General features: G+C 55.5%; 5 protein-coding genes across 8 annotated transcripts in view; 2 read left to right on the top strand and 3 right to left on the bottom strand.

The window, feature by feature from the left end:
* The window catches only part of LOC137452604 (feather beta keratin-like), a 43,092-nt gene extending 32,630 nt beyond the window's left edge, over nucleotides 1-10,462 (top strand). The window contains exons 2-3 of one of the 2 annotated variants that reach the window (XM_068161130.1): nucleotides 9,634-9,862; nucleotides 9,965-10,462. In XM_068161130.1, the coding sequence (XP_068017231.1) occupies nucleotides 9,985-10,296 (312 nt within the window). In that variant the 5' untranslated portion in view covers nucleotides 9,634-9,862; nucleotides 9,965-9,984 and the 3' untranslated portion in view covers nucleotides 10,297-10,462. The remainder of the gene's footprint in view (nucleotides 1-9,633; nucleotides 9,863-9,964) is intronic. The other variant, XM_068161131.1, reaches the window with a different exon arrangement.
* On the bottom strand, nucleotides 2,459-2,944 carry LOC137452541 (feather beta keratin-like). Its single transcript, XM_068161028.1, has one exon. It carries the CDS (start codon nucleotides 2,926-2,928, stop codon nucleotides 2,617-2,619), a length of 312 nt encoding a protein of 103 aa, XP_068017129.1. The 5' UTR covers nucleotides 2,929-2,944; the 3' UTR covers nucleotides 2,459-2,616.
* On the bottom strand, nucleotides 5,195-6,024 carry LOC137452606 (feather beta keratin-like). Its single transcript, XM_068161134.1, has 2 exons — nucleotides 5,788-6,024; nucleotides 5,195-5,685 (listed from the first exon to the last, which is right to left on the bottom strand). Exon 2 carries the CDS (start codon nucleotides 5,663-5,665, stop codon nucleotides 5,354-5,356), a length of 312 nt encoding a protein of 103 aa, XP_068017235.1. The 5' UTR covers nucleotides 5,666-5,685; nucleotides 5,788-6,024; the 3' UTR covers nucleotides 5,195-5,353.
* On the bottom strand, nucleotides 8,240-15,249 carry LOC137452605 (feather beta keratin-like). 2 transcript variants are annotated; one of them, XM_068161132.1, is made up of 3 exons: nucleotides 15,174-15,249; nucleotides 8,840-9,068; nucleotides 8,240-8,737 (listed from the first exon to the last, which is right to left on the bottom strand). In XM_068161132.1, the coding sequence occupies exon 3, from the start codon at nucleotides 8,715-8,717 to the stop codon at nucleotides 8,406-8,408; it is 312 nt and encodes a 103-aa protein (XP_068017233.1). In that variant the 5' UTR covers nucleotides 8,718-8,737; nucleotides 8,840-9,068; nucleotides 15,174-15,249; the 3' UTR covers nucleotides 8,240-8,405. The 2 variants fall into 2 exon arrangements, with proteins under 2 accessions (XP_068017233.1, XP_068017234.1); XM_068161133.1 differs by lacking the exon at nucleotides 15,174-15,249 and adding an exon at nucleotides 13,724-13,757.
* Nucleotides 14,157-25,971, top strand: part of ARHGAP39 (Rho GTPase activating protein 39) — a 107,447-nt gene continuing 95,632 nt past the window's right edge. For both annotated transcript variants that reach the window (XM_068161128.1, XM_068161127.1), the window contains exon 1: nucleotides 14,157-14,277. In XM_068161128.1, the coding sequence (XP_068017229.1) occupies nucleotides 14,267-14,277 (11 nt within the window). In that variant the 5' untranslated portion in view covers nucleotides 14,157-14,266. The remainder of the gene's footprint in view (nucleotides 14,278-25,971) is intronic.

Genomic DNA, 25,971 nt, shown 5'->3' with positions numbered 1-25,971 from the left:
AGGCAACTCAGGAGGTCTCCAAGGCTGTTGTGAAGTGCTGCAGGGAGAAATTGAGACTTAGCAGGCTCAGGTGCAGCTGAGCCTGTGTGCAGGTCTGGTGTTTCTCCCTGGTGGGCAGAGTGCAGCATATGGCTGCAGAGTCCAGGCCCTGGTGCTGGGGGCTTCCTGCCAAGGGTTGGGGCAATGGCCATGAGCCCAGGTGAGGGTTTCCTGGCTGTTTGTCAGGCAAGCAGTGCTGGATGCTGGGGAGGATGAAGGGAGGTGGGAAGGAGTGGTGTGGGACTGGGTGTGGGCAGGAATGCTGAGGGAGCTGACTGCTGACCTTGGGAGGACACTGTGCCTGAGCTTGGGATGGCCATGGTGCCTTGGGGCTGTTCTTGAGGACTTGAAGAGTGCTCCTAGCTCTTGTCTTTTGAAGATGAGTCTTGAGGTTTCAGGGCCAAATGGATGGTGAGCCTGACCTTGTTGTCAGGACAGAGGATGGAATTGTTCATGCAGACAAGCACTGCCAGCCTCTGGAGGACAAGAAGGTGATGGGGAGTGCTTGGTGGGGACTTCCAAAGAAGAGGAAATCAGGTTTGAGCAACCATTGTGTCTGCTGCATTGGAGTGACTCATTGTGTGGAAGAGGAGAAACCAAGGTTGATGTTGACCTTGAGTTGTGATGAAGCCTTTGATGCTGCCTCCATTGCATGCCCCTGGACAGTCCATCGTGTGGGGGTGTGTCAGTGTCCAGTGAGGTGACTGCAAAGCAGTTGAAGGTCTGGGCCTGGAGGTTTGTGATGAGTTGCCCAAAGTCCAGTGGCAGAGAGCTGCCAGCAGGCTGTGGGAGGTGATCTTATTCTCTCTGCAGCACTGGTGAGACTCCCATATGCCACAGGAGCGTTTCCAGCCACTTAGAGTACCCCTGCCAAAGGGGTTAGCCACAAGAGGTATGAATGTGACATTGGCAAGGTGCCCCTGAAGCCAGGTCATGGAAGGGTCTCTCTGTTCCTGACTACATGGAGGGAACACAACAAGGGACATGGAGTTGGAGCTGATTTAGGAGGATTCCCACAGGGAGCAGAGACACAAAAGCTCCTGCAGAGCCTCCTGCTGAGTCATGAGGTTCCAAGGGCACCTCCTTGCTCTCAAAACTCCTGATGGTGCTCAGGTGCTGCTAGAGCCACTCCTGCTCCCCGACTTGGCCAAGGGATGATGCCTAATGGAAGGGTTACAAAGGTTAAGGGAGAGCCTGTCATTGAGGCAGCAGGTTCAGAATGGAGCCTCCTGCTTCTGAGCTTCTCAGGAGTCCTGGTGGGACTGGATGCAAATGGAGTCCCAAGCCCAGTCAGTGCTTTAGGTCTGCTGGGATCAGTGGTGAGGGCAAGGAACCCCTCCCTTGGGACTGGTGTTTTGAGGACCAGGAGGTGATGGCCAGTGGCCAGTGCATTTCTGTTGTGGCCACCATTCATGTCAGGTGATTCTGAGACCTTAGGCCAGGATCCAGGCAGCAGCAGTTGCAGGAACAGTTAGGGAGTCTCTCCCATCCCCATGAGCAGGACAAGACTGTCCCAGAGGTGCCACCTCAGTGCACTTGCAGCCAGAACCAGAAGACAATGTTGGGTGGCCCTGCCAGAGCAGCGTGGCCCAGTGGATCTGCACCAGCAGAGCTGTGTGGAGTCCTGTGTGCAGCTGAGCACTCCCCCATGGCAGGAGGCCACAGACTCAGCAGAGGGAGTCCAGTGCAGGGCCACAAGGCACTGAAGGGTCTGGAGAGTCCTTCCTGTGAGGGGAAGCTGAGAGAGCTGGGAGGCTTTTCAGGCGGGAGGAAAGGCCACGCAGGGGAGATGTCATCAATGTGTCTAAAGTGCCTGATGGGAGGGCATGGGAAGAGAGCAGCCAGACTGTGCTCAGGAGTGCACAGGGACAGGCATGGAGAAAGCTGCCAAGAGATGTCATTGCCTTGGCAGGGAAGGCAACAGCTTTCCAGTGTGAGGGTGGCACCAGCTGTATTGGGAGTTGTTGGGGAATCCATCCTGGAGATACTGAAAACCTAACTGGAGATGGTCAAGGATGGCCTGCTAGAGCTGGGCCTGAGGGAGCATTTGGGGCTGTAGGAGATCTGCAGAGGCTGGCAGGCTGCTAAAGATTCTGTTTGGTGTGATGGGCAGGGAGTGGTGCTGGGGAAGAGTTGGTGAGGAGTGTGGTGCCATGGGTAGCTTGTGGGAGAGGTGCTGGCAGAAAGGCCTTGGTGTGTCCAAGCCTGGCTTTGCCCATGGGAGTGGTTACAGTTATGCTGAGGAAGGCTCCCTCTGCTGCTCTCTGTTGTTGTTGATGGGGCTCTACTATGAGAGAGGTCATGTGGCCCTTTCCCACCCACCCCCGTGGGCTCTTGAGCCCAGACACTGTCCCCTGTGTGGCTGTCAGAGGCTTGGGAGAAGAAATTCAGAGGAGGCTTCTGGGTCAGGTCTGCAGGAGAAGTTTATTGAGGGCAAAGCAGAGGGCAGAGGCAGGAGCAGCAAGGGCCAGGAAGGGAGGCGGTGTGAGGGGCAAGCAGGACGAGCATGAGGCCAGGGGCTTGTGTTGCAGGAGCTGTTGCAGGCTGTGTGTGGGGTCAGGGGGGTGTGCAGGGCCCTCAGCAGAGGTAGCAGCCTCTTGCGGCGCCGCAGCCATAGCCCAGGCCAGCCAAGCCGTAGCCGTAGCCGAAGGCGCCGGAGGAGATGGGCACTCCCTGGGCGTTGAGCTCGGTGCCCAGGGCAGCCCCTGAGGAGGATCCGACGGCGGTGCTCTGGGGGAAGGAGGTGAGGATGGGTCCTGGCAGGGTGACCAGCACGGGGGAAGGCTGGATGAAGATGCGGGAGTCCTGGCACTGCCTGACGCAGGGCTCGTTGCAGCTGTTGGCCAGCGGGGTGGGTCCGCAGGGGCGGCAGCGGTCGTAGCAGGCCATGGCTGTGGGGTGGAGGGGCCCTGGAAGAGAGAGAGGCTGTGGAGGGAGCGCAGGGGCTCGGGGGTGTGAGAGAGGGGGGCTCCCTGGGGCAGGAGCAGGAGGGTGAGGGGCTGGAGGCTGACCTGGTGGAGGGAGCAGAGCACAGGAGAAGGCGTCAGGAGGCGTCTGGGAGGGAGAGAGGCGCTGGGCCGGCTTTATGCTGGCAGGGCTGGCAGCAGAGGGGAGCCCAGCCCAGCAGAGGTGGGGTGTCAGCAGTGAGGTCACGGCGTGGCACTGGGGTGCTGTGGTTTGTGGCTGCCCTGTGGCCAGGGGGTCTCATTTCCTGGCGGCCCTGCAATGGCTCCTCTGGCCCTGTTGGTTGTGAGCAAAGAGGGAGCTGTGTGTCAGCTGCAGCCTGGAGGCTGTCTTGGGTACCACAATCACACAGGGATGGTGGTTTCACTTCACAGGGAATTTGGGAGTGGCAGAGCTGGACCTCCAAGTGATAGGCCTTGCCCTCTTTAGCAGCCTGTCTGACAGAGTCTCTTGGCACTGGCTGGCAGAGTCCCTCCTGAAGGACAAAGGACTCCATGAAGGTTGGATGTGCTTCAAACACAACACTTGAAGGCTCTGCAGCAAGGACTTCTCTTTGTGCCTTCAGGGGAGCTGCTGCAGAAGCAGCCTGGTCTGGCTGAACAGAGTGATGGAGTGATGGAGGAAAGGAGAGTTGGTGACCTTGGGATGATGGGACAGGCAACTCAGGAGGCCTACAACAATGGTGTGAGGCTGTGCAGGGAGAAACTGAGCAGGGCCAAAGGTCAGCTAGGACTGAATCTGGCTGCTGCTGGAAAGGCCAATACAAAATCCTCCTCTGCTGCCAACAGCCAAAGCAGCACTAAGGATCTGTTTCCTTTGCTGGACCTGTGGGGAAGACTGTGACCAGGGATGAGGAAGAGGCTGAGGCACTTGATGCATTCCTTGCCTCAGGTTGTAACAATAGAGCAATTGTCCTGTGGGTACCCAGCTCCTGGAGCTGGAAGGCAGGGATGGGAGCAGAATGAATGCCCCAGAGTTGAAGAGGAAATGCTCAGTACCCTCCTGACACAGTCAGACCCACACAAGTCTGTAGGACCTCCTGGAGTGCCCCCCAGGGGCCTCCTGACAGAGCTGGCAGCAGTTCTCTCCAAGCCACTCTCCATCATTTCTCAGCACTTCACAGTGACTGAGCAGGTCCCAGCTGACTGGAGGTGACTAAATGTGGTGCCCACGTGGAAGAAGGGCTGGCATGAGCATCTGGGGAGCTAGAGGGCTGTTGGCCTGACCCTGGATCCGTGGCAGGTGATGCAGCAGATCATCCTGAGTGCCGTCACTCAGCACACACGGCACACCTGGCAGTCCGGCTCGCTCAGCAAGGCTCTCGGAAAGCCAAGTGCTGCCTGCCTCACCTGATCTCCTTGTGTGACAAGGTGGCCCAGTTAGTGCAGGAGGGAGAAGCTTTGGATGTCCTCTGCCTGGGCTTTAGTCAACTCTTTGCCATCGTGTCCTCAGGGTTCTCCCGGTGGAAGTGGCTGCTGCTCCTGGCTTGGGCTGAAGTACTCTGAGCGGGGTGAAGAAATGGCTGTGTGGCTGGGGTGAGTGAGTGGTGGGGAGTGGAGCTCAATGCAGTTGGTGGCCAGTCTCAGGAGGTGTTGTGCAGGGCTGAGTGCTGGGGCCTGCTCTCCTTAAACTCTTCTCTTGCTGTCCAGGACAAGAGGATCGAGGCACCCTCCTGCAGTGTGCAGATGACACCATGTGGGCAGAGTGTGGACATGCTGAGGGTAGGGAGGCTCTACAGAGGGCCATGGGCAGACTGGATTGGTGAGCTGAGGCCAATGGGAAGAGGTTCAAGCAGAACCTTTCTGACCTTTCTGGAGGCTGGGGCCTTGGCTTAGTGCTGGGCTTGGTAGTCTTGGCTTGGTGGTTGGCCTCGAGAAGAAAAAGGAACTTTTCCAACCAAAGTGACTTTGTGATTGCAGGTGTCTGCTGCCCTGGCAGCTTGTGTCAGATGCCTGTGTAGAAGCTCCTGGGCATGGGTGAGCTGCTGTGTGGGCAAGAGAAGGGCATCATGGAAGCCCCTCTGGTGCTGCTAGCACTCTGTGCTTGTGCAGGACATATTGTCTAGGTGAGAACTTGTGGCCCTTTCCCACCCACCCCCATGGGCTCTTGAGCCCAGACACTGTCCCCTGTGTGGCTGTCAGAGGCTTGGGAGAAGAAATTCAGAGGAGGCTTCTGGGTCAGGTCTGCAGGAGAAGTTTATTGAGGGCAAAGCAGAGGGCAGAGGCAGGAGCAGCAAGGGCCAGGAAGGGAGGCGGTGTGAGGGGCAAGCAGGACGAGCATGAGGCCAGGGGCTTGTGTTGCAGGAGCTGTTGCAGGCTGTGTGTGGGGTCAGGGTTGGTGTGCAGGGCCCTCAGCAGAGGTAGCAGCCTCTTGCGGCGCCGCAGCCATAGCCCAGGCCAGCCAAGCCGTAGCCGTAGCCGAAGGCGCCGGAGGAGATGGGCACTCCCTGGGCGTTGAGCTCGGTGCCCAGGGCAGCCCCTGAGGAGGATCCGACGGCGGTGCTCTGGGGGAAGGAGGTGAGGATGGGTCCTGGCAGGGTGACCAGCACGGGGGAAGGCTGGATGAAGACGCGGGAGTCCTGGCACTGCCTGACGCAGGGCTCGTTGCAGCTGTTGGCCAGCGGGGTGGGTCCGCAGGGGCGGCAGCGGTCGTAGCAGGCCATGGCTGTGGGGTGGAGGGGCCCTGGAAGAGAGAGAGGCTGTGGAGGGAGCGCAGGGGCCAGGGGGTGTGAGAGAGGGGGGCTCCCTGGGGCAGGAGCAGGAGGGTGAGGGGCTGGAGGCTGACCTGGTGGAGGGAGCAGAGCGCAGGAGAAGGCGTCAGGAGGCGTCTGGGAGGGAGAGAGGCGCTGGGCCGGCTTTATGCTGGCAGGGCTGGCAGCAGAGGGGAGCCCAGCCCAGCAGAGGTGGGGTGTCAGCAGTGAGGTCACGGCGTGGCACTGGGGTGCTGTGGTTTGTGGCTGCCCTGTGGCCAGGGGGTCTCATTTCCTGGCGGCCCTGCAATGGCTCCTCTGGCCCTGTTGGTTGTGAGCAAAGAGGGAGCTGTGTGTCAGCTGCAGCCTGGAGGCTGCCTTGGGCACAGCAGTTCCTCAGTGGTGGAGCCTTCTGTTCTGAGAGGAGTAAGCTGTGAGGTCAGCAGCTCTGCCACCCTGCACTTTCAGAACACAGATGATGGCCTTGTGAGGAGCCTGGTGTACAGGAGTCCCTTTGGAGTCAGACATGAGGGTCAAAAGTGCCCAGAAGGGCGAGCGACCTGTGCGTTGGAAGTGCTGGGGATTCAAGAGCAGGCCGTCCCCATGTTCCTAAAGAGAAGCAGGTTCTCAAGAAGAGCAGCCTAGCTGAACAGAGAAAATGAGACACAGCCAGGCTCAGGTGCAGCTCAGCCTGTCTGCAGGCCTGCTGTTTCTCCCTGGGGACCAGTGTGCAGCATGTGGCTGCAGAGCCCAGGCCCTGGTGCTGGGGGCTTCCTGCCAAGGGTTGGGCAGTGGCCATGAGCCCAGGTGAGCATTTCCAGGCTGTTTGTCAGGCAAACAGTGCTGAATGATGAAGGGAGGTGGGAAGGAGTGGTGTGGGACTGGGTGTGGGCAGGAATGCTGAGGGAGCTGACTGCTGACCTTGGGAGGACACTGTGCCTGAGCTTGGGATGGCCATGGTGCCTTGGAGCTGTTCTTGAGGAGTGTGAGACATCTCAGAGCCCTCCAGTGTTGGAGGCTTCAGTAGGAAGATCTGAGATGTTAGAGCCTGGTGAGCCTGATGTTGTCTCTAGGGCAGGTTCTGCAGAAAATCCTCCTGGAAAGCTCTGCCAGGCTCCTGAAATCCCAGAAGGGGATGGGCAGTTGTCAGCCTGGGCTCTAGTAGGGCAGCTGTCCTTGGCCATCCTCCACGTGTTCTGCATGGAACTGAGTGGCTTTGTGGATGGACAGAGAGCTGTGGCTGATGTTGCACTCTGTAAAGCTGTGACACTTGCTACAGTGCATGCTCCTCCAGAAGCTGGCCAGGAGCATGCTGTGTGAGTGGCCAGTGAGGTGGACTGCAAAGGGCTGAAGCTCTGGGCCCAGAGGCTTCTGATGAGTGCCCCAAAATCTGGCTGGGGCAAGTCTCAAGTGGTGGAGCCCAGCACTCATATCAGTGGGGCCCAGTGTTGGACATCCTCCTCCATGCCCTGGGTAATGTGTAAGAGTGCCCAGCAGCCAGGTGGCAGCAGGTGGTGGCCATGGGAGGAGGCTGAAGAGGAAGACTGAGCTTGACTGCAGGCCTGACAGCATCACCACTGTGCCCAGCAACACTATGGAGAAGATCTTCCTGGAGACTGTGGCAGGATGAGCAGAGAACAGAGAGGAGCTCAGTGACAACCAGCATGGCCTCACGAAGCTCTCAATGTGCCTGACAAATTTGGTGGCCTTCTGCAAGAGGGTTGGAGTGCTGGTGGGTAAGGGCAGAGCACCTGATGTCACCTACCTGGCCGTGTGCAAAGCGATTGTCAGTGTCCTGCACAACAGCCAAGTCTCTCAAGTGACAAGCTGTGGACTTGCTGGGTGGAGAGGTTGGTGGATAAGGAATAGTCTGGCTGGCCACACTCAAAGAGTTGTGGTCCAAGGTTTGCTGTACAGGTGGAGACCAGTAAGGAGCGGTGTCCCTCAGAGGTGCAGCTTGGGAGCAGGATTAATTAAGGTCTTTGTTGGTGACATGGGATCCAGGCAGCCTCAGCAAGTCTGTGGATGACAGCAAGCTGTGTGGTGTGGCTGACAGGCTGCAGGGACGAGATGCTGCATGAGCAGCAGGTCAAGGGAGGTGATGCTCCATGCTTACTCAAGTGTCATGAGACCTCAGCTGCAGTGTGGGGTTGAGCTGTGGGGCCCCCAGGCCAGGAAGGACATGGAGGTGTTGGAGTGGATCGAGAGCAGGCTAAGAAGATGAGGCCAAGCTGAGAGAGTTGGGCTTGTCCAGCCTGGCTGGTGGGAGGAGATTCAGCCAAGTGTCCCTGGAGCAGGCTGAATTCCTTGGAAGGGTGTGCAGGAGAGTGCTTGAAGGCGGGGAGCAAGCGGTGGACTTGTGGTACATTCGGGAAGAGTCCAGGTGCTAGACTGAGTGTCTAGAGGTCATAATGGTCACTCCTTCCTATGAGAGGCCTTGTGGGCCTTTCCCACCCACCCCCATGGGCTCTTGAGCCCAGACACTGTCCCCTGTGTGGCTGTCAGAGGCTTGGGAGAAGAAATTCAGAGGAGGCTTCTGGGTCAGGTCTGCAGGAGAAGTTTATTGAGGGCAAAGCAGAGGGCAGAGGCAGGAGCAGCAAGGGCCAGGAAGGGAGGCGGTGTGAGGGGCAAGCAGGGCGAGCATGAGGCCAGGGGCTTGTGTTGCAGGAGCTGTTGCAGGCTGTGTGTGGGGTCAGGGGGGTGTGCAGGGCCCTCAGCAGAGGTAGCAGCCTCTTGCGGCGCCGCAGCCATAGCCCAGGCCAGCCAAGCCGTAGCCGTAGCCGAAGGCGCCGGAGGAGATGGGCACTCCCTGGGCGTTGAGCTCGGTGCCCAGGGCAGCCCCTGAGGAGGATCCGACGGCGGTGCTCTGGGGGAAGGAGGTGAGGATGGGTCCTGGCAGGGTGACCAGCACGGGGGAAGGCTGGATGAAGACGCGGGAGTCCTGGCACTGCCTGACGCAGGGCTCGTTGCAGCTGTTGGCCAGCGGGGTGGGTCCGCAGGGGCGGCAGCGGTCGTAGCAGGCCATGGCTGTGGGGTGGAGGGGCCCTGGAAGAGAGAGAGGCTGTGGAGGGAGCGCAGGGGCTCGGGGGTGTGAGAGAGGGGGGCTCCCTGGGGCAGGAGCAGGAGGGTGAGGGGCTGGAGGCTGACCTGGTGGAGGGAGCAGAGCGCAGGAGAAGGCGTCAGGAGGCGTCTGGGAGGGAGAGAGGCGCTGGGCCGGCTTTATGCTGGCAGGGCTGGCAGCAGAGGGGAGCCCAGCCCAGCAGAGGTGGGGTGTCAGCAGTGAGGTCACGGCATGGCACTGGGGTGCTGTGGTTTGTGGCTGCCCTGTGGCCAGGGGGTCTCATTTCCTGGCGGCCCTGCAATGGCTCCTCTGGCCCTGTTGGTTGTGAGCAAAGAGGGAGCTGGGTGTCAGCTGCAGCCTGGAGGCTGTCTTGGGTATAACAGTCACACAGGGATGGTGCAAGATCTCCAGCCAAAGGTCTCCGTGCAGCCAGCCTGCCCCTTCCCAATGACTTCTCTTTCTCCAGGAAGTGTTCAAGAAACCTGTGCACATGGCACTTTGGGACATCATTTAATGTCCATGGTGGGGCTAGGTCAATGGTTAGACTGGATGCTCTTAGATGTGCTTTCCAATCAAAACAACTCTCTGATTCTGTGACTCTATGACCTGCTGCTGAGCCACCAAGAGGTCCTGCTTTAAGAATGTCATGCCTGGTCATCCTGGACTCCTGTGCCCTTCAGGACGGCCCCCAAGATACTTTGTCAAGCAGGTTACTAAACAAGGCCAAGTGTGCCCTCTGCAACTCCAGGGTGGCAGAGCTGCTGACCTCACAGCTTACTCCTCTCAGAACAGAAGGCTCCACCACTGAGGAACTGCTGTGCCCAAGGCAGCCTCCAGGCTGCAGCTGACACACAGCTCCCTCTTTGCTCACAACCAACAGGGCCAGAGGAGCCATTGCAGGGCCGCCAGGAAATGAGACCCCCTGGCCACAGGGCAGCCACAAACCACAGCACCCCAGTGCCACGCCGTGACCTCACTGCTGACACCCCACCTCTGCTGGGCTGGGCTCCCCTCTGCTGCCAGCCCTGCCAGCATAAAGCCGGCCCAGCGCCTCTCTCCCTCCCAGACGCCTCCTGACGCCTTCTCCTGCGCTCTGCTCCCTCCACCAGGTCAGCCTCCAGCCCCTCACCCTCCTGCTCCTGCCCCAGGGAGCCCCCCTCTCTCACACCCCCGAGCCCCTGCGCTCCCTCCACAGCCTCTCTCTCTTCCAGGGCCCCTCCACCCCACAGCCATGGCCTGCTACGACCGCTGCCGCCCCTGCGGACCCACCCCGCTGGCCAACAGCTGCAACGAGCCCTGCGTCAGGCAGTGCCAGGACTCCCGCGTCTTCATCCAGCCTTCCCCCGTGCTGGTCACCCTGCCAGGACCCATCCTCACCTCCTTCCCCCAGAGCACCGCCGTCGGATCCTCCTCAGGGGCTGCCCTGGGCACCGAGCTCAACGCCCAGGGAGTGCCCATCTCCTCCGGCGCCTTCGGCTACGGCTACGGCTTGGCTGGCCTGGGCTATGGCTGCGGCGCCGCAAGAGGCTGCTACCTCTGCTGAGGGCCCTGCACACCCCCCTGACCCCACACACAGCCTGCAACAGCTCCTGCAACACAAGCCCCTGGCCTCATGCTCGCCCTGCTTGCCCCTCACACCGCCTCCCTTCCTGGCCCTTGCTGCTCCTGCCTCTGCCCTCTGCTTTGCCCTCAATAAACTTCTCCTGCAGACCTGACCCAGAAGCCTCCTCTGAATTTCTTTTCAAGGCCTGGGCTCACCAGGCCTTTGCAGTGGATCAAAAAGGTCCACAAGAGCTCTCCTCAGAAATATGCCACCAGCAACACCCCCCACTGGTACCTTGGCAGTGTCAGGATTTTGACACAGCCCCAGCAGTGCTTCACAGAAAGGCTCCAACACAACAGCTTTCCTCTGCAATGCCTCTGGCCAAGTCTCTCTACAGGCTGCCCAGCTGAACACCAGCCTTGATTTGGAACCTTCAGGTGATGCTGGGCTGGGTCCTTTCTGGGCCATCTGCCTGGCCAGTGTCATTCCACCCAGTAGGTTGTCCCTGGGCCATGCTCTTACCTTCCTATGGCATCCTCAACTCATCCCCTGGGGAGGAGCCTCAGGACACCATCTCCTTCTTCACTGCAGGGTCTGGACTAGCATACTTCTTGCTGCAAGGTCTCTAGAGCACCTGTGAGGGGTCTCCAAGCAACCATCTCTCTGATCTGAGGTCACACAGAAAGCCCCCTCTGTAAGGTCAGCTGCCTGCTTAGTGTGGGCTCCCTGAGGTCCTTAGGACCAGAAGCAGGAGCAGGCCCTTGGCCCTGCTTGGCTGCGCTGGTGAAGCTCCTGTGGGGCTGTGTGGCCACGAAGGTGGCAGTTTGGTCACATTCCCCTCTGCCACCCTTTTAGCTCTCTGCCTTCTCAGCCTGGGCACTTAACCCTTGACCTCTGGCCACTGAAGATCTTTGGTTGCCCCCCCACTTGCTTATCACCAAGGAAAAGGACCTGGAGACATTGTTCAGTATCCAGCTGGAGATCAGCCAGCTTGTGCTCAGGTTGCCAAGGCAGACTCCAGCCTCCTGGCTTGGATCAGCAAGAGTGTGACCAGCAGAACCAGGACAGTGACCATGCCCTGACACCATGGGGCACTGTGGAGGCCACACCTCCCATCCTGTGTTCACTTTTCGGGCCACTCACTCCCAGAAGGACACTGAGGTGCTGGAGCAGGTCCAGAAAAGGGCAATGAAGCTGGTGAGGGGGTTGGAGCACAACTCTGGTGAGGAGCAGCTGAGGGACCTGGGCTTGTTCAGCCTGGAAAATGGGAGGCTGAGGGAAGACCTTTTGAGTGTGTGCAAATCTCAGAAAGGAGGTTGGAGACTGGTAGAGGTTGGTCTCTTCTCCCAAGGAACAAGGCATAGGGCAAGAGCAAATGGCCTCAATTTGCACCAGGGGAGGTTTAAGTTGGCTATGAGGAAGAATTTCTTGATGGAAAGGGTTGTCAAGCCCTGGACCAGGCTGTCCAGGGCTGGAGGGATGGGGAGGCTGTGCAGATGTGGTGCCATGGGACATGTTTTAGTGGTGGCCTTGGCACCACAAGGATGCTGCTTCTGAGTGCTTCTTGGCAGCGAGAAACTATCCCAGTTGCCAGGTTAGAGGTGGACAAAGCTGTCCCTGGGCTTGCCTTCAAGGTCATGCCCATTAATTCATGCCCCAGCAACCCCTGAGGGATCCCAGAACATCTCAGCACAATGCAACACCACGTTTGACACAGATGTGGGAAATCTAAAGGAGGTGGAGCTGTCAAGGTTGATGCTGCTGCAGCTTTTCAGACCTGCCTTCATGGAAGGTTCCTTCTCTTGTTGAATCATTGAGAGATTGTTGAAGTCTGTATATAGCTTGTGAAAATTAAAACATAATAGTCTTCTGTTTCCATGGTAACAGAGACAGCAGATATTCATAGGCTTGAGATTTTGGCATCTTGCCTCCATCACAAGACAAAGCAAATTGCTTCAAGGTTCTCAGAAAACAAGACACAGAGTTGAAGGTAGGCCTTGGTCTGGAAGAGACCAGCAGAGAACAATGCTTGCTCTCAGAACTCAGGTCTGTGAGCTTCAGTGAGCTCCAGGTTAGGGAGCTGAGGTTCTGTAACTGGTTTTCCTGCCTGGATAGGTGTCTGTGACTGATGGACTTGGCATCATCTAGAAGAGGACCATTCTGGGACTGAGGATATGTCTCTGCCATTCTCCCACACACAGAATAATCAAATGGGTTCAGAGGGACCTTAAAGGTCATCCAGTCCAACCCCTCTGCAGTCAGCAGGGATATCCCCACCTAAAACAGGTTGCTCATAGCCCCAAACAAACAGACCTGGAATGGTTCCAGCAATGGAGCATCTACCTGCTCTCTGGGCAACCTGGGCCAGGGTCTCACCACCCTCACATTGAAGAATTTCACTTTTGTATCTCATCTAAATCTTGGTTTTAGTTTGAAAACATCACCCCTGATCCTATCTCTGCACTCCCAATCAGGTCCCTCCCCAGTCTTCCTGTAGCCCCCTTTAAGTCCTAAGTGGCCACCAGAAGGTCTCCCGGGACCCTTCCCCAGGCGTTAACAATCTCAACTCTCTCAGCCTGGCCTCACACCACAGGGGTTCCAGCCCTTGGATCATCTCCATGACCTCCTCTGGCCCAGCTCTGACAAGTCCATGTCTCTCCTCTGGTGAGGACTCCAGAACTGGATGAAGGGCTCCAGGTGGGGTCTCAAGGTGGTTTTCCAAGCAAGGGTGGTGTAGGACATTGCAATTACATAGGGACAGTCAGGTCCCTGCAGTTACTTTCCTTGACCTCAGGAAAGTTGAGAGAATCATCATCTGGGTTGGGTTGGAAGGGATCTTTGAAGGCCATGTAGTGCAACCCCCCTGCTGTCAGCAGGGACATCTGCAACCAGAGGGGGCTGCTCAGAGCCCCAAACAATCTGACCTGGAATGGTTCCAGGGATGGGGCATCTCCCACCACACTTATACCTGGCATGCATGCACATGCAGCCGTGAACATAGTGTGCACACACGTGCAGACGTGCATACAGATGTGCCCTGTGCACATGCCTGTACTGGCCATGCACATGTGGACAGCTGTCTGCAGCATGTGTGCACTACCCATGCACACACATGCAGTCTACACACAAACACATGCATGCCTATGCACGGCCCATGCACACGCACGCAGCCTTCACGCACATACACGTACTGCCCATGCACGCACGCATGCGTCTCGTACTCCCCCTAGACAACAGACAAAACCTAAGTTACATGTTCGTTGCACATGCGTACGGCAATCTTCGTTGCACATGCGTACGGCGCCTTACGTACACCCTCCTCTACGCATGCGTGCGGTACCCTCCGTGTGCTAAGCGTACGTTAGCGTTCGGTACGCCTACGTAACGCGATTTACGCACACGCGTTCGGTACGCATACGTATCTTACTCTCCTTATATAGCGTGCGGCGTAGACGTTAACCTTCCGTACGCTTGCCTACAGCGCTTACGTAACACCCTCGCCTTGCGTGTGCGTATCCCTCCCCCCCCCCCCCCCCCCGGCTATTCCATGCTCATGCGCACTAGGCGCTCACAGCCGAACTACCGCTCCCATCAGTCTAATGAGGAGGGGGTGGAGCTTAAGGCGGGGCTTAAAATGAATAGGCGTGTTCCTTTGCTGGTTCCGCCCCCTCCTTAGTTCCCTATTGGTTGAGCCGCCTTCGTCGCCGGGTGACGGCGGGACGCGGTGCGCGCGCGGGGAGGGGTTCGATGGGGGGGGAGGGGGGGGGTTGGGGGTGTGCGCGAGCGTCGGGCTCGAGTCAGCGGCGGGAGCGGCCGCGGGGTTCAAGTCGTGAGGTTGCGCGGGGGGGGGGGGGGTGGTGATTTCGGATCGATTAATCGATTATTGAGAGGGGGAATGCAGCGATGATCACCATGGGAGATCTAAGCGGGCTTGGGATCACCGCCTACGAGCGGTAGGACCGGCGGGAACATGGCGGAGAGGTGAGAACCGGCATCGCGGGGGGGTGGGAATTGAGGTTTGGGGGGGGAGATGCTGAGGCCTACAAGGGGCTGCACCTCCAGGTCGAAGCGGCCTAGACCGCCCGCAGCGGCACCGGGGGGGGTGCGGGGGGCTGTGCCCCCTCCCGTGGGAGCCGAGGGGGTGGTCTAGGCTCCTTTCTCTAGCCCTTGGGGGACTTTGCCTTCCCTCTCCCTTATAGATGATCCCTGTAGCGGTTTGTGGGGGTGTCACCCCTGCTTTGGGCTGCTTGTGACCCCCTACCCCTCACCTTCAGGTGTTTCCCTGCCCCTTCTGGAGGAGGGAGATGCTTCCTTCTCTTTCTTTTGCCTTCTGGGTGCTTGGGGGGGGTTGGAATGTTCTGAGGGGGGTGTCAGCAGCGCCCTGGGTTCTTCTCGGGCTGTTCCCGGGGGTAGGCTTGCATCTGGACCCCACCCTGCGCTCCCGGGGTGGGTATGGGCGAACGTCAATCTCACCCCCAGGCTTTTGGTGCATGAGGAGGGGGCTGGATGCAGGAAGGAGGTGGGGGGCAGGAGAGATCCCGACCCGAAAGGATCCCAACCCCACCCTGATTTCCAAGGGGGTATTGGTAAAAGGGAGGCTGGATCCTACCCGGCTGCTCATGGAGGGGTTGGATCCCACCTTATTCCTTCTGGCGAGGTTGTATCCCACCCTTCTCTCCCTCTTCTCTCTATGGAAGGGGTTTTGAAGGGGCTGGATCCCACCTAGCTCCTTATGGAAGGCGTTCTGGAGGGGCTGGATCCCACCCTGCTGCCTACGAAAGGGGTTCTGGAGGGGCTGGATGCATCCTGTACCCTACAGAGGGGCTGGATTCCCCTATTCTCGTTATGGAATGGGTTCTGGAGGGGCTGGATCCCACCTTGCTCCCCTTGAAGGGGTGATGAAGGAGCTGGATCCTCCCCTGGTTCCCATGGAGAGGGGTGCTGGATTCTATCTTGCTCCCTGCGGAGGGGCTGGGTCCCCTCCTGAGCCCTGTGGGGAGGTTCTGAAGGGGGCTGGATCTATCGGGGAGGTTTTGGAGGGGGCTGGATCCCCTCCTGTGCCCTATGGATGCCGTAGGGAGGAGGCTTTGGATCGGGATGGATCCCACCCGGCGCGGGGCGGCAGGCATGGGAGGTGTTTTTAGGGAGGGGTAAGGTGTGGCAGGGCGAATGGGGGGGGTCCTTGTCGGGGGGAACGCAGCAAGGTGGTGCTGGGGTGGGTGTGGATGCAGGGATGCGGTGGGAAAGGGGTGCGGGCAGGGCTGGGGGGGGGGGCTGCAGGGGCTGGCGATGGGGGGAGGGGGGCTGCTGCAGGATGCGCAGAGATTTGGGGGAGGTTCAGTGGTTGAGTTGAGGTGGTTTGTGCTGGGGTGGGAGGGTATTTTGTCTCTCTCATGCACTGGTTGGGGTTTTGGGTGGGATTTTTCATCCTTCCCCCCACCTCCTCCTCGCTGCGCTGCTCCTGCTGCTTTCCCCCAGCCCCGCATTTTCCAGCTGCAAAAAAAAAACCCTGCAGGATTTTGGGGCTTCAGCTGCAAAAGAAAATGCAGGATTTGGGGGGGGGACACACACAAAACGTTTATTTCTTTATCCCCCCCCCCCCCCACTTCCTTGGCCGTCTTTAGGGTTTTTAATCAACCCTTGAGTGACCTCTACAGAGAAACCCGCAGCTGCTGTGCCTCTGGTTCCTCACCTGCCACACGCAGCTGGGTGAGCTTCAGGGGTGGGGTGAGGTGGGGGGGGGATAGAGGAACGAAAAAAACAAGCTGGTGTAGATTTTCAATCCCAGATGATTGAAGTGAGAAGCTCGTGGGGGAGCTTTCAGCTACCTGCCAGCAGCAGGTGGCTTGGGTAGGGCCGTGGTGAGCAAAATGTGACGCTGCGCTGCGTGCCAGCAGGATGGTGGCCATGCTGTTGCCCTCCATGCATGCTGGCTTCATCTTCTCCATGGGTGGAGGTTGATTTCCACCACAGGGGGTGGGCTGATCTCCATCAAGGAAGGAGGTTTGGTCTCCTCCCCGGGTGGTGGGGTGACGTCCACCATGGGTGGTGGGTTGATGGCATCAAATACCTACCCTAGGTGGGATCTGCAGCTGAATGTTCATCTAACCACATGATCCTTCAAAACAAGGGGACTGAACCTTGCTGCAGAGCTGGTCTCCTGCATCTGAAAGAGGATTGGTGTGCTGTGAGGAAGGGGAGAGTGGAGGAACCAACACCCTCACCATTTGCCATCATCAGGCTGCTGCAAAACTCTCTCTGCTGACTTTGGAAGAGGGGGGCTGTGACAAAAGGTGGTGGTTAGTGCTTGGAGATGTGGATTGCTCCAAGATCTTGGTTTGTGCTTGTGAGCTGTGAGCTTCTGTTGATGAAGAAATGCCTCTGGTAGCTTTGTCAGTGAAGATTGCTCTCAGGGAAGGGCTAAGGGATGGAATTAGAGCTGGATGCAAAACCTGTCTGGGTGACTGGAACCAAGGAGTGGTGAGGAAGGGAGTTACCTCCAGTTGGTGGTCAGTTGCCAGTGGTGTTCTCCAGAGTGGCTGGGAGCTGCCTGTTGGGAAAGGACCTGAGGTTGGTGACAGTGGCTGGAGATGAGTCAGAGTGTGCCCAAGTGTGAGGAGGCCACCAGCAGCCTGGGTTGGACCTGAAAGAGTGTGGCCAGCAGGAGCAGGGCTGGGATGGTTTCCTTGGACTGGGCACTGTTGAGACCACACCTTGAGTCCTGCGTTCAGTTTTGGGCCCCTCATGCCGAGAAGGACATTGAGGGACTGGAGCATTTCCACAGAAGTGCAACAAAGCTGGGGAAGGGGCTGGAGAACAGGGCTGGAGGGGAGCAGCTGAAGGACCTGGAGTCCTCTGGAGCAGAGGAGACTGAGGGGAGACCTTTTGGCTCTCTACAACTCCCTGAAAGGAAGTTGCAGCCAGGTGGGGGTCAGTTTCTTCTCCCAAGGAATAAGGGACAAGACAAGAGGAAATGGTCTCAAGTTGCTCCAGGCTGGATTTAGGCTGGACATGAGGAATAATTTCTTCATGGAAAGGGTTGTCCAGGCTGCTCAGGGCAGTGGTGGAGGCTTCATCCCTGGAGGTGTTTGATAGCTGTGGTGATGTGGTGCTGAGGGCCATGGTTTAGTGGTGCCCTGGCAGTGCTGGGTTAGTAGTTGGATTCCAGGATCTTGGAGGTCTTTGCAACCTCAATGATGCTCTGATTCTATGATATTTCTTCCCCCTGCTTAAGATGGGGGAAGAGAAGAAAACTCAGAATGTCCAGTGTCATTACCCTTCCTCCAGACATCTCCTGTGAGGTTTTGTAGGTCGCCTTTTCTGCTCATTGACAGCTATATTCCCAGCCTAAAATTTACCTCCAAGATGGGATTTGAGTCCCTGATGGCAGCACCACCTCATTCCACCAGTACCTGGGGTGGCTTTCAAGTCTAAATGACTCTTGAATCTTAATCCCAACCACTTGAATTGGGTTTGAGTTGGAGGCAGAATTTCCATGCTCTTCCTTTGGGATAAAAGGCAGATGTTGAGGCCCCTCCATCTCTGGGGAAGTCCAAAGGAGCTGCTGACAGGGAACTTCCCACCCAGATCTATTTTTCCCTCTCTGCAGATCAAGACAGACCAAGGTCTGGCTTGTCTGTAAGCCAGATGTCTTCAGCTAGCTCTCATCTAAAGGAGCTGGAGCTGGAGTTCAAAGGAGCTTTGAGGCATCAAGATTCCTCAGTAGCTTAAAAAGAGGGGAGGGACCAAATGTCCTCTGCTCCTGGTCTCATTAGTGTTTCTGAGAAGAAGGGGCCCAAGCAGCTCTCGCAGCTGATTCGCCCTTAACTTGGTTTGAGGAACCTCTGACTGCAATTCCAGCTCTACCTTCCACGGCTTAAATTAGGTCATTAACCATCCTAGTACGAGAAGCAGAAATGCCACCGTGTCCTGTCACCTGCAGCTCCCAGGGAGCAAGGGAGAGAAGATGCAGCCAGTTGGCCAAGAGCCCAGAAGAAGCATCACAGATATTTGTAGCTTACAGCTGAATCAAAGGTGGGAGAGGAGATGCAGGAGAATCCAGCAGGGTAAATCAGTTGCCAACTGTGTCTTTGTCAGGAGGAGAGGGTCCCACTGTGGGGTTGTTGGTTGGTGGGAACAGGGAGGGGTCAGAGAACCAGCAGTTAGGTTGGAAAAAAAGACCTTTAAGATGATCAAGTCCAAGCTGGAAAACTGGAAGGAGACCTCTGAGATCTGGACTGTTAAAGGTTGCCCCCATTGTTGCCTTGCACAAAAGGTTTTCCTGATCTCCATCACAAGGAGCAGCTGCTTGGTGGATCCAGGAGGGTTCTCTTGATGTTAGGTGTCTGTTTTTTTGGGGGGTGCACAGTTTTCATCTTGGGTTTTGGGATTCTTTTTGGGGGGTGCCCACTTTTTTACCTTGATTTTTGGGGAGTGATTTTTGTCGCCGCTGCTGTGTTGTTGCTACAGGAACCACTTTCTGCTCTGCTTGCAACCACAAAGTGGCTTTTGTGGTTAGTCTTTGATGGCTGCTGGTGCTGTGAAACTTAGCAGTGAGGCTGGACATAGTCTAGAGCAGCTTTATTAGTGAAGGTATGTTAATGCATGCTAATGGGCTTGGCAGCAGAGGAGCAATGAGATGATAGAGGTCACGTGGATGGCCTGATTTAAACCTTCTGCCTCATTCCTCTTGACCTGTGTTGGGTGTTTTGGACCAGGGGTGATGGGCTCTGACTCCATGAGTGCTGAGATGGCATCACCTTGAAGCAGGATTAAAGGACCTGCTGGTTGAGAAGAGTGCTGGGCTGGAGAAGCTGGTGGTTTCCAGACACTTAAATGGTGTAATCAAACCCCAGATCTTCTGTGAAACAACCATAATGAAACAAATCTCCATGGATTTTGTGGAAAATTAATCATTTTCTGGATGCTTCTGGAAAGCTAGGGAGATAAGATGAACTCATGCATGGTCAGATGGCATCAGGCCTCCTGGGCTTGTGCTGCCCCAAGGGCAGCGAGCACAGTGCCGCCGATGCTCGCTCGGGTGCCTGTTGGTTTGTGGAGCTGCTCCTTCAGCTTTTTCATGGTGACAAAACCTGGGGAAATCTGGGACAATCCCAGCAGCCCATCTGTGAGAGCCTCCATGTTCTCCTAAGCCTGACTCTTGAGGGCTTTCAGCAGCTGCAAGCTGCCTCATTGCCAGTGATTGTGATGTCTACATCTCCTCTCTCCATTGGGACTTGGAGACTCTTAATCCACTTATAGGAGGACTGCAGACTGGTTTGGGTTGGAAGAGACTTCAAAGGTCATCTAGTCCAACCCGCATGAAGGCTGGATGTGAGGGGGAAGTTCTTCCCCATGAGAGTGGTGAAGCCCTGGAATGGGGTGTCCAGGGAGGTGGTTGGGGCCCTGTCCCTGGAGGTGTTTAAGCCCAGGCTGGCTGAGGCTCTGGCCAGGCTGATCTAGTGTGGGGTGTCCCTGCCCATGGCAGGGGGGTTGGAACTAGATGATCCTTGTAGTCCCTTCCAACCCTGACTGATACTATGATACTAAGTGAGGATGTACATCTTCAACTATCGCAGGTTACCCAGAGCACCAGGTCCCACTTTACCTGAAATGGTTAGGTGAATCCACAATTCTACTCCTGGATTTGAAGGTGACCTACTTTGGTCATGATCAAGTCTTTATGCTCCATCTGCTCCCCCCACCACGTGGCAGTTATCACCTGGGGAAATTGGTGAGACACTGGAACAGGTTGTCTGGGGTGGTCATGGGTGCCCCCTGGCTGGAGGTGTTCAAGACCAGGTTGGATGAGGCCTTGAGCAACCTGGTCTAGTGGAAGTTGTCCCCACCACGAGAGGGAGGTTGGAACTAGATGATCTTTAAGGCCCCTTCCAAACCAAACCATTCTGTGGTTCTATGAAATGATTGTTGACTTGGCATCTTGAGCTGTAAAAATATGCAGCATGTTGGTGTAGGCAACTTCGCTCCCCAGCAAGGAGCAGCTTCTTAAATCCCTCTACCAGCAATGTCCTCTGGTAGCTGCTGCTTCTTCAGGTCAACTGACTTGACCATTGCTTCTCCTCTGACTCCTCAGTCTGCACTTAGGCTGGTGAAGGTGAAGGTCCAGGGCAAGTTCTTCTGGATGAGTTTCTAGGTAAGCTGTAATCTGGAGGGGAGGCATCTTGTCTCCTCAATTGGTGTCTTGGTTAAAGACCGGTTTGGGCGAGACTCAAGTCTTGCCAAAGACTCAAACCCTTCTGACAACCATATTGAGACCAAAGACTTGTGGTCAGATGTTCCTCTTCTGAAAGATGAAGGTTTTCACAGCTCACCTGTTGTAGCTTAAGGAAAAACACTGCAGTCTCTAGCCAATAACCTTTAAACAGAAGCCCACAACCCAAACCAAAACCATCAAGTAACCAAGAGGTCTTCGGGGACTGGGCTGAATCCAGGAGTTAAGCTGCTGTAGAAACCAGCTGAAGGTTCACCATGGAAGAGGTTGGCTTTGGGGGGTGGATCATAAAACCTCAGCTCTGGGGGGTTTAGGGTCAGCTTGGGGCCACTCTCCACGTACAGAAGTACCTTTATGGTGGTTTGGTTGGGCCCTGTTGGTCCTAGATCTGCAAGAGCTTCGTCTTGAAGGTCTCTTCCAACCTGGTTTGTTCTGTTCTATTCTGGCCACTGATAGAGATGACTACAAACCTTAGGGTGATCTTTTTGTTCCAAAATGTGATTGATTTTTCACAATGATTCCTTCTCCCTGTCTTCTGAAGCTCTTCCCTTCTGCTTTTTTGCTTCACTGCTTATTTCCTTACATGCTCTAGATAACTCATTGAGCCCAGACCTCTCCTCGGCCCTACTCAGCATCTTCTCCAAACCAAACATTTTCTGCTGGAATATTTGTTATCCTTTTGCCACACTTTCCAACAAATCCAAGCTGTTGGCAAGATGCAAGTGAGGGATAAATGTCCTCCAGGTGCTGAGGGGAAGAAGTGGAGCATCCCCTTGACAGCATCTGCTTCATGCCCTTGGAATTAGCTCTTACTCATCCCCTCACCCCTGAGAAGCAGATTTTCCCCCATTTATCACCACTTGGAAGAACCTTGAGGCCTTGAGCAATCTGGGCTAGTGGAAGGTGTTCCTGCCTGTGGCCTGGGGTTGGAACTAAATCACCTTTAATGTCCTTTCCAACCCAAACCATTCTATGATTCTATGAATCTATGAACCATATTCTCCAGGTGCCTCTTTCCTCTAAGTCCTTGCCCATTCCTGTTTCTCTAACCTCAAGGAATCACAGCAAGAGGCTGGGACCAGACTCATGTCAGTGGTGCCCAGTGACAGGACAAGTGACAATGGGCACATACTGGAACCCAGGAGGTTCCCTCAGCAGAAACCTTGTCAGATGTCCTTATTGCTGCTGGCGTGGCTCCTACCCTTTGAGCACACTCACAAGCACCTCCACAAGAACCAAATCCTGCTGGATGGATGCCAATTTTTAGGGAGCCACATCCATCACTCTGGCTTTTGGTGCCATCCCAGCTGATGGGCAGGTGACAGGGAGGCTCTGAAATGGCATCAAAGTCATTTTATGAGGCTGTTAAAGTATTTTTAAACAATAGATGGGAAGGAGATGTGGGAAGGGATGGTGAGGTCTCATCAGCTGTGAGGTGCAGTTATCCATGGGTGACATTTCAAGAGCAGAAACCTCTCTTACTGCAGTGAAGGACATGGAAGCTTCTGATGGTTGATTAACAGCTCATCAAAGCTGTGGTCAATGAGGCCTGAAATAGGCTGTCAGAAGGAGAAGGTTTTGCTGCTTGGATTTTATAGCCAGTGTGAGCCTGGAAGGGTTTTTCTTCCTGGACTGAATCTAGACTGAAGTTCCGCTTCTGGTGTGCAGCAGAGCTTTTGGACTTCTGGCTGATGTTTGAAGTTGTTGACTTTTTAACACAGTTTGAATGTGCAGAAAAGCCTTATGGAGGTGGAAGTGGTGGAGCATTGATACTATCTGGGCTTGAATGGGATGTGGAGGAAGGTTGCATGAGTGGTTTGCTGGTGTCATGGCCACCAGTCTTGGATCTTGGAATCCCAGACTGGTTTGGGTTGGAAAGGACCCTTAAAGGTCACCAAGTCCCCTGCCCCACTGAAGTCAGAAGGATGTCTGCAACTAGAGCAGGTTGCCCAGAACCCCAAACAGCCTGACCTGGAATGGTTCCAGGGATGGGGCAGCTACCACATCTCTGGGAAACCTGGGCCAGGGTCTCACCACCCTGGCATAACAAATTTCTTCCATCTCTCCAGTCTAAATCTCCCTCCTTGAGTTTCAGACCATCACCTGTTGTCCTGTCACAACAGACCCTGCTAAGAACTCTTGTCTCCAGCTCTTCTGCAGTCCTGAAGGGCCACCAGAAGGTCTCTCTGCAGCCTTCTCCAGGCTGAACAACCTCACCACAGTTCCCATTCTACAGCTGGAAAGAGAGGAGTCCTCGATGTGGTGCAGTAACACCAGAACCTGGGGTCTCAGCTCTCTGGGCCATGACATGGTGTGACCATAGAGTATCCTCCCTCTTTACCATCAAGACCCCCCAAAAGATCTCTGAGCTCCTTGTTGGTGTAGCCTCCAGATGCCAGCTCTGTTTGTTCTGCTGCCTGTGGTGGCTGGGCTTCCTCTTCCAAGGTGGTGACATTTCTCTCTCTGCCTCATTGCATTTTTATTGATCTTCCCTCTTCACTCTGTGCTTGAATCTAAATGACTTCCACGGGCAGCGTGTGTGGCAACCCAAGCTCCCCACCAGGCAGGAAGGGCCCTGACTCTGCAAACTCAACCTGCAGGTCTGTGATTTTCATTGATCTGCCCATAGAGATTCTTGCAAGGCTGAGACAACTTCCCATACAGTTCATAGATTCATAGAATGGTTTGTATTAGAGGGGCCCCTGGAGTGTATCTAGTTCCACTAGACCAGGTTGCTCAAGGCCTCATCCAAGATCATCAAGTCATAAAATCATGGAATCATCAAATTGTTTGGGTTGGGAAAGGTCTTTAAGATCATCAAGCCCAACCATTGATCTGGCACTGCCAGGTCACCACCAGCCCATGACCTCAGCACCACATCTCCACAGCTTTTAACCCCCCCCTCCCAGGGATGGGAACTCCACCACTGCCCTGGGCAGCCTGGGACAGGCCTTGACAGCCCTTTTGGGTGTATTCAAAGAATCCTAGGATCCCAGATTGGAAAGGACCTGAAGGATCACCTGGTCCAACCTTTCTTGGCACAAGCACAGTCTAGGGAAGATGGCCCAGCACCATGTCAAGTGGAATCTTCCAAGTGTCCAATGTTGGAGACTCCTTCACTTCCCTGGGGATCATTCTAATGGATGATTGTGCTTGCTTTGAAAAATTGGCCTCTTGTGTCCCAACTTGAATGTCCCCAGCAGTAACCTGTGCCCATCACCCCTGATCTTTTCCATCTGCCCCCTTGTCAAAAGGGAGTCTCCATCCTCTTTGTAGCCACCCTTTAAATCCTGGAACATGGTGATGAGGTCCCCCACAAGCCACTTTTCTCTAGGCTGAACAAACCCAGCCTTTCCTCATCTGGCACCTTCCAGTCCTTGGATCACTTTGGCAGCCCTTCTGTGGACCCTTTTCCAGCCTGCCCACAGCTTCCTCTGGACACTTTCTAACTGCGCTGTCTCTACCTTGTCCACATCTTATCTGGACTCTCTTCCAGCCTGTCCGTATCTTCTCTGTACCCTCTCCATGTTGTCCACATCTTTTTTAGTGGTGGTCTTGGTTTCTTTTGTTGTACTGGGACTGGTTTTGGTGTCCATCTGCCAAGTTACTCACCTTAAGGGATGCATCTGAAGCTGACCAAGCCCACAGGCGAGGCTGCAGAGGACCCAGGGGTGTATCATCAGCTTCATTGGTCAGTAAGCTGACTCCTAAGTCCTTTTGGAGTCCTGAAGTTGCCTTTCTGGATGCTGCTCTGCTTCATAAGCTTCTTTGCTGCCTTTAATCTAACGTGGACATCTGTGAATCTCCATCCCCTCAAAGATAGAGGGAGAAGGAGGTCCTGTGGAGCCTTCTCCACGTGCCATTGTGGTGGCTGAGGCTTTAGAAAGCCCTCACAGAACAAGCCCACAAAGGCCTCTTGCTCCAGCAATGTTGAATGTGGTCAGGAACATCTGGGAAGAGTTAGGGAGTGAAAAAGAGAACCCACCAGGCAGAACAATCAATCTTTGGAGCAGAAGGCTTGAGGGATTTTTGTGCAAGCATCTCCAGCCAGATCAGTGGGCTTGTGGTGAGGGTTAGCATTTGGGTGAAAGGAGCATGGAGAAGGAAAACCCAAAGTTTTTCCTTCCAAAAGTGGTGGTATTGGGGTAAGCAGAGAATGGAGAAGGTTGTTTATTGAGGCTGCTGGACTCCCATTCCCTGCCACTTAACCAAGTGTGACCTCTGTGACTTGCTGCTTGGGGTTTTGTTGGAGTTGAGGTCGTGTTTCAGCCCTTGGTGGAGTTAATTCCACGTGGAGAAGAGAGCAAGTTGACTCTTCATGGTCTCCAGCAGTCCATGTGGGTATCACAAAAAGGGAGCCATGGACAGAAGAGCAAGAGGTCCTCAAGTAGCTACCCTGGGCTTCTGGTGGTTGGCTCTCAAAGACATACAAAGAGCTAGCAGCTGAACACCAAAAGGAGCCATTGCCAATTGTCCTTCCCAAGGCAGGAAGGTGTCTGAGGGCTGAGTGATTTGAAACCCTTTGTTGAGAAGAGAAGTCTCTGAGGAGACCTTCTGGTAGCCTTTCAGGACTTCAAGGAGCTGATCAGAAAGATAGGGAGAGACTTTTTAGCAGGACCTGTTATGACAGGACAAGGGTGATGGTTTGGAACTAAAAGAAGGGATTCAGACTGGAGAGAGGGGAGAAATTTTACAGACTCTCAGGTTGGAAGGGACCTCAAGGATCATCCCCCTCCAACCTTCCTTGGGAAAGCCATGGTCTAGATAAGTTGGCCCAGCACCCTGACCAGGTCGTGAGCCCCTGGCCCAGGTTGCCCAAAGAGGTAGTAGATTCCTGGAGCCAATCCAGGTCAGGTTGGGTTGGGCTCTGAGCAACCTGCTCTAGTTGCAGATACCCCTGCTGAGTGCAGGGGGGTTGGACTAGGTGACATGGTTTTAGTGGTGACTTGGCAGTGCTGGGTTATGGTTGGACTTGATGATCTTTAAGGTTGCTTCCATCCCAAGCAATTCCATGACTCCATGCTACAAGCTCATTTCAAAGCTAAGCAGACTCATCTTAAGGTTTGTCCCTCCCTCTTCTAGGTCTCACCACTAGGACTTGAATTCAGTTCCCTTCTTTGTTCCCTTTCACAGAAATGAAAGGCACAAAATCACCAAAATAGGGAAAAGGGAGGCTGGAGCAGTGGGATTTCAAATGCCACTGCCATGAACAGATGTCCTGGGGTTGGTTTCATCCTGGAAGCACTTGTGAGCTTGGAAAAGGGACCCACAGGGGCTACTGGGGGAGACAGATCTGCACAACGAAGTAATTAAAGGTTATCAGTGAGTCATTGATCTCCTTCCACCCACACAGCTGCGATCCAAGGCTTCATTTCTCTTCATAATGCATTTCAGACCATCCTGCGTGGTTGCAATCATGGAGCCATGGAATCATTTTGGTTGGA

This window comes from Melanerpes formicivorus, unplaced genomic scaffold, assembly GCF_026170545.1.
Source record: "Melanerpes formicivorus ecotype bairdi unplaced genomic scaffold, bMelFor1.0.p_v2 SCAF_56, whole genome shotgun sequence".
Lineage (NCBI taxonomy): Eukaryota > Metazoa > Chordata > Aves > Piciformes > Picidae > Melanerpes > Melanerpes formicivorus.
The sequence above is the reverse complement of the archived record's forward strand: the minus strand, read 5'-3'. Positions and strand labels throughout refer to the sequence as shown.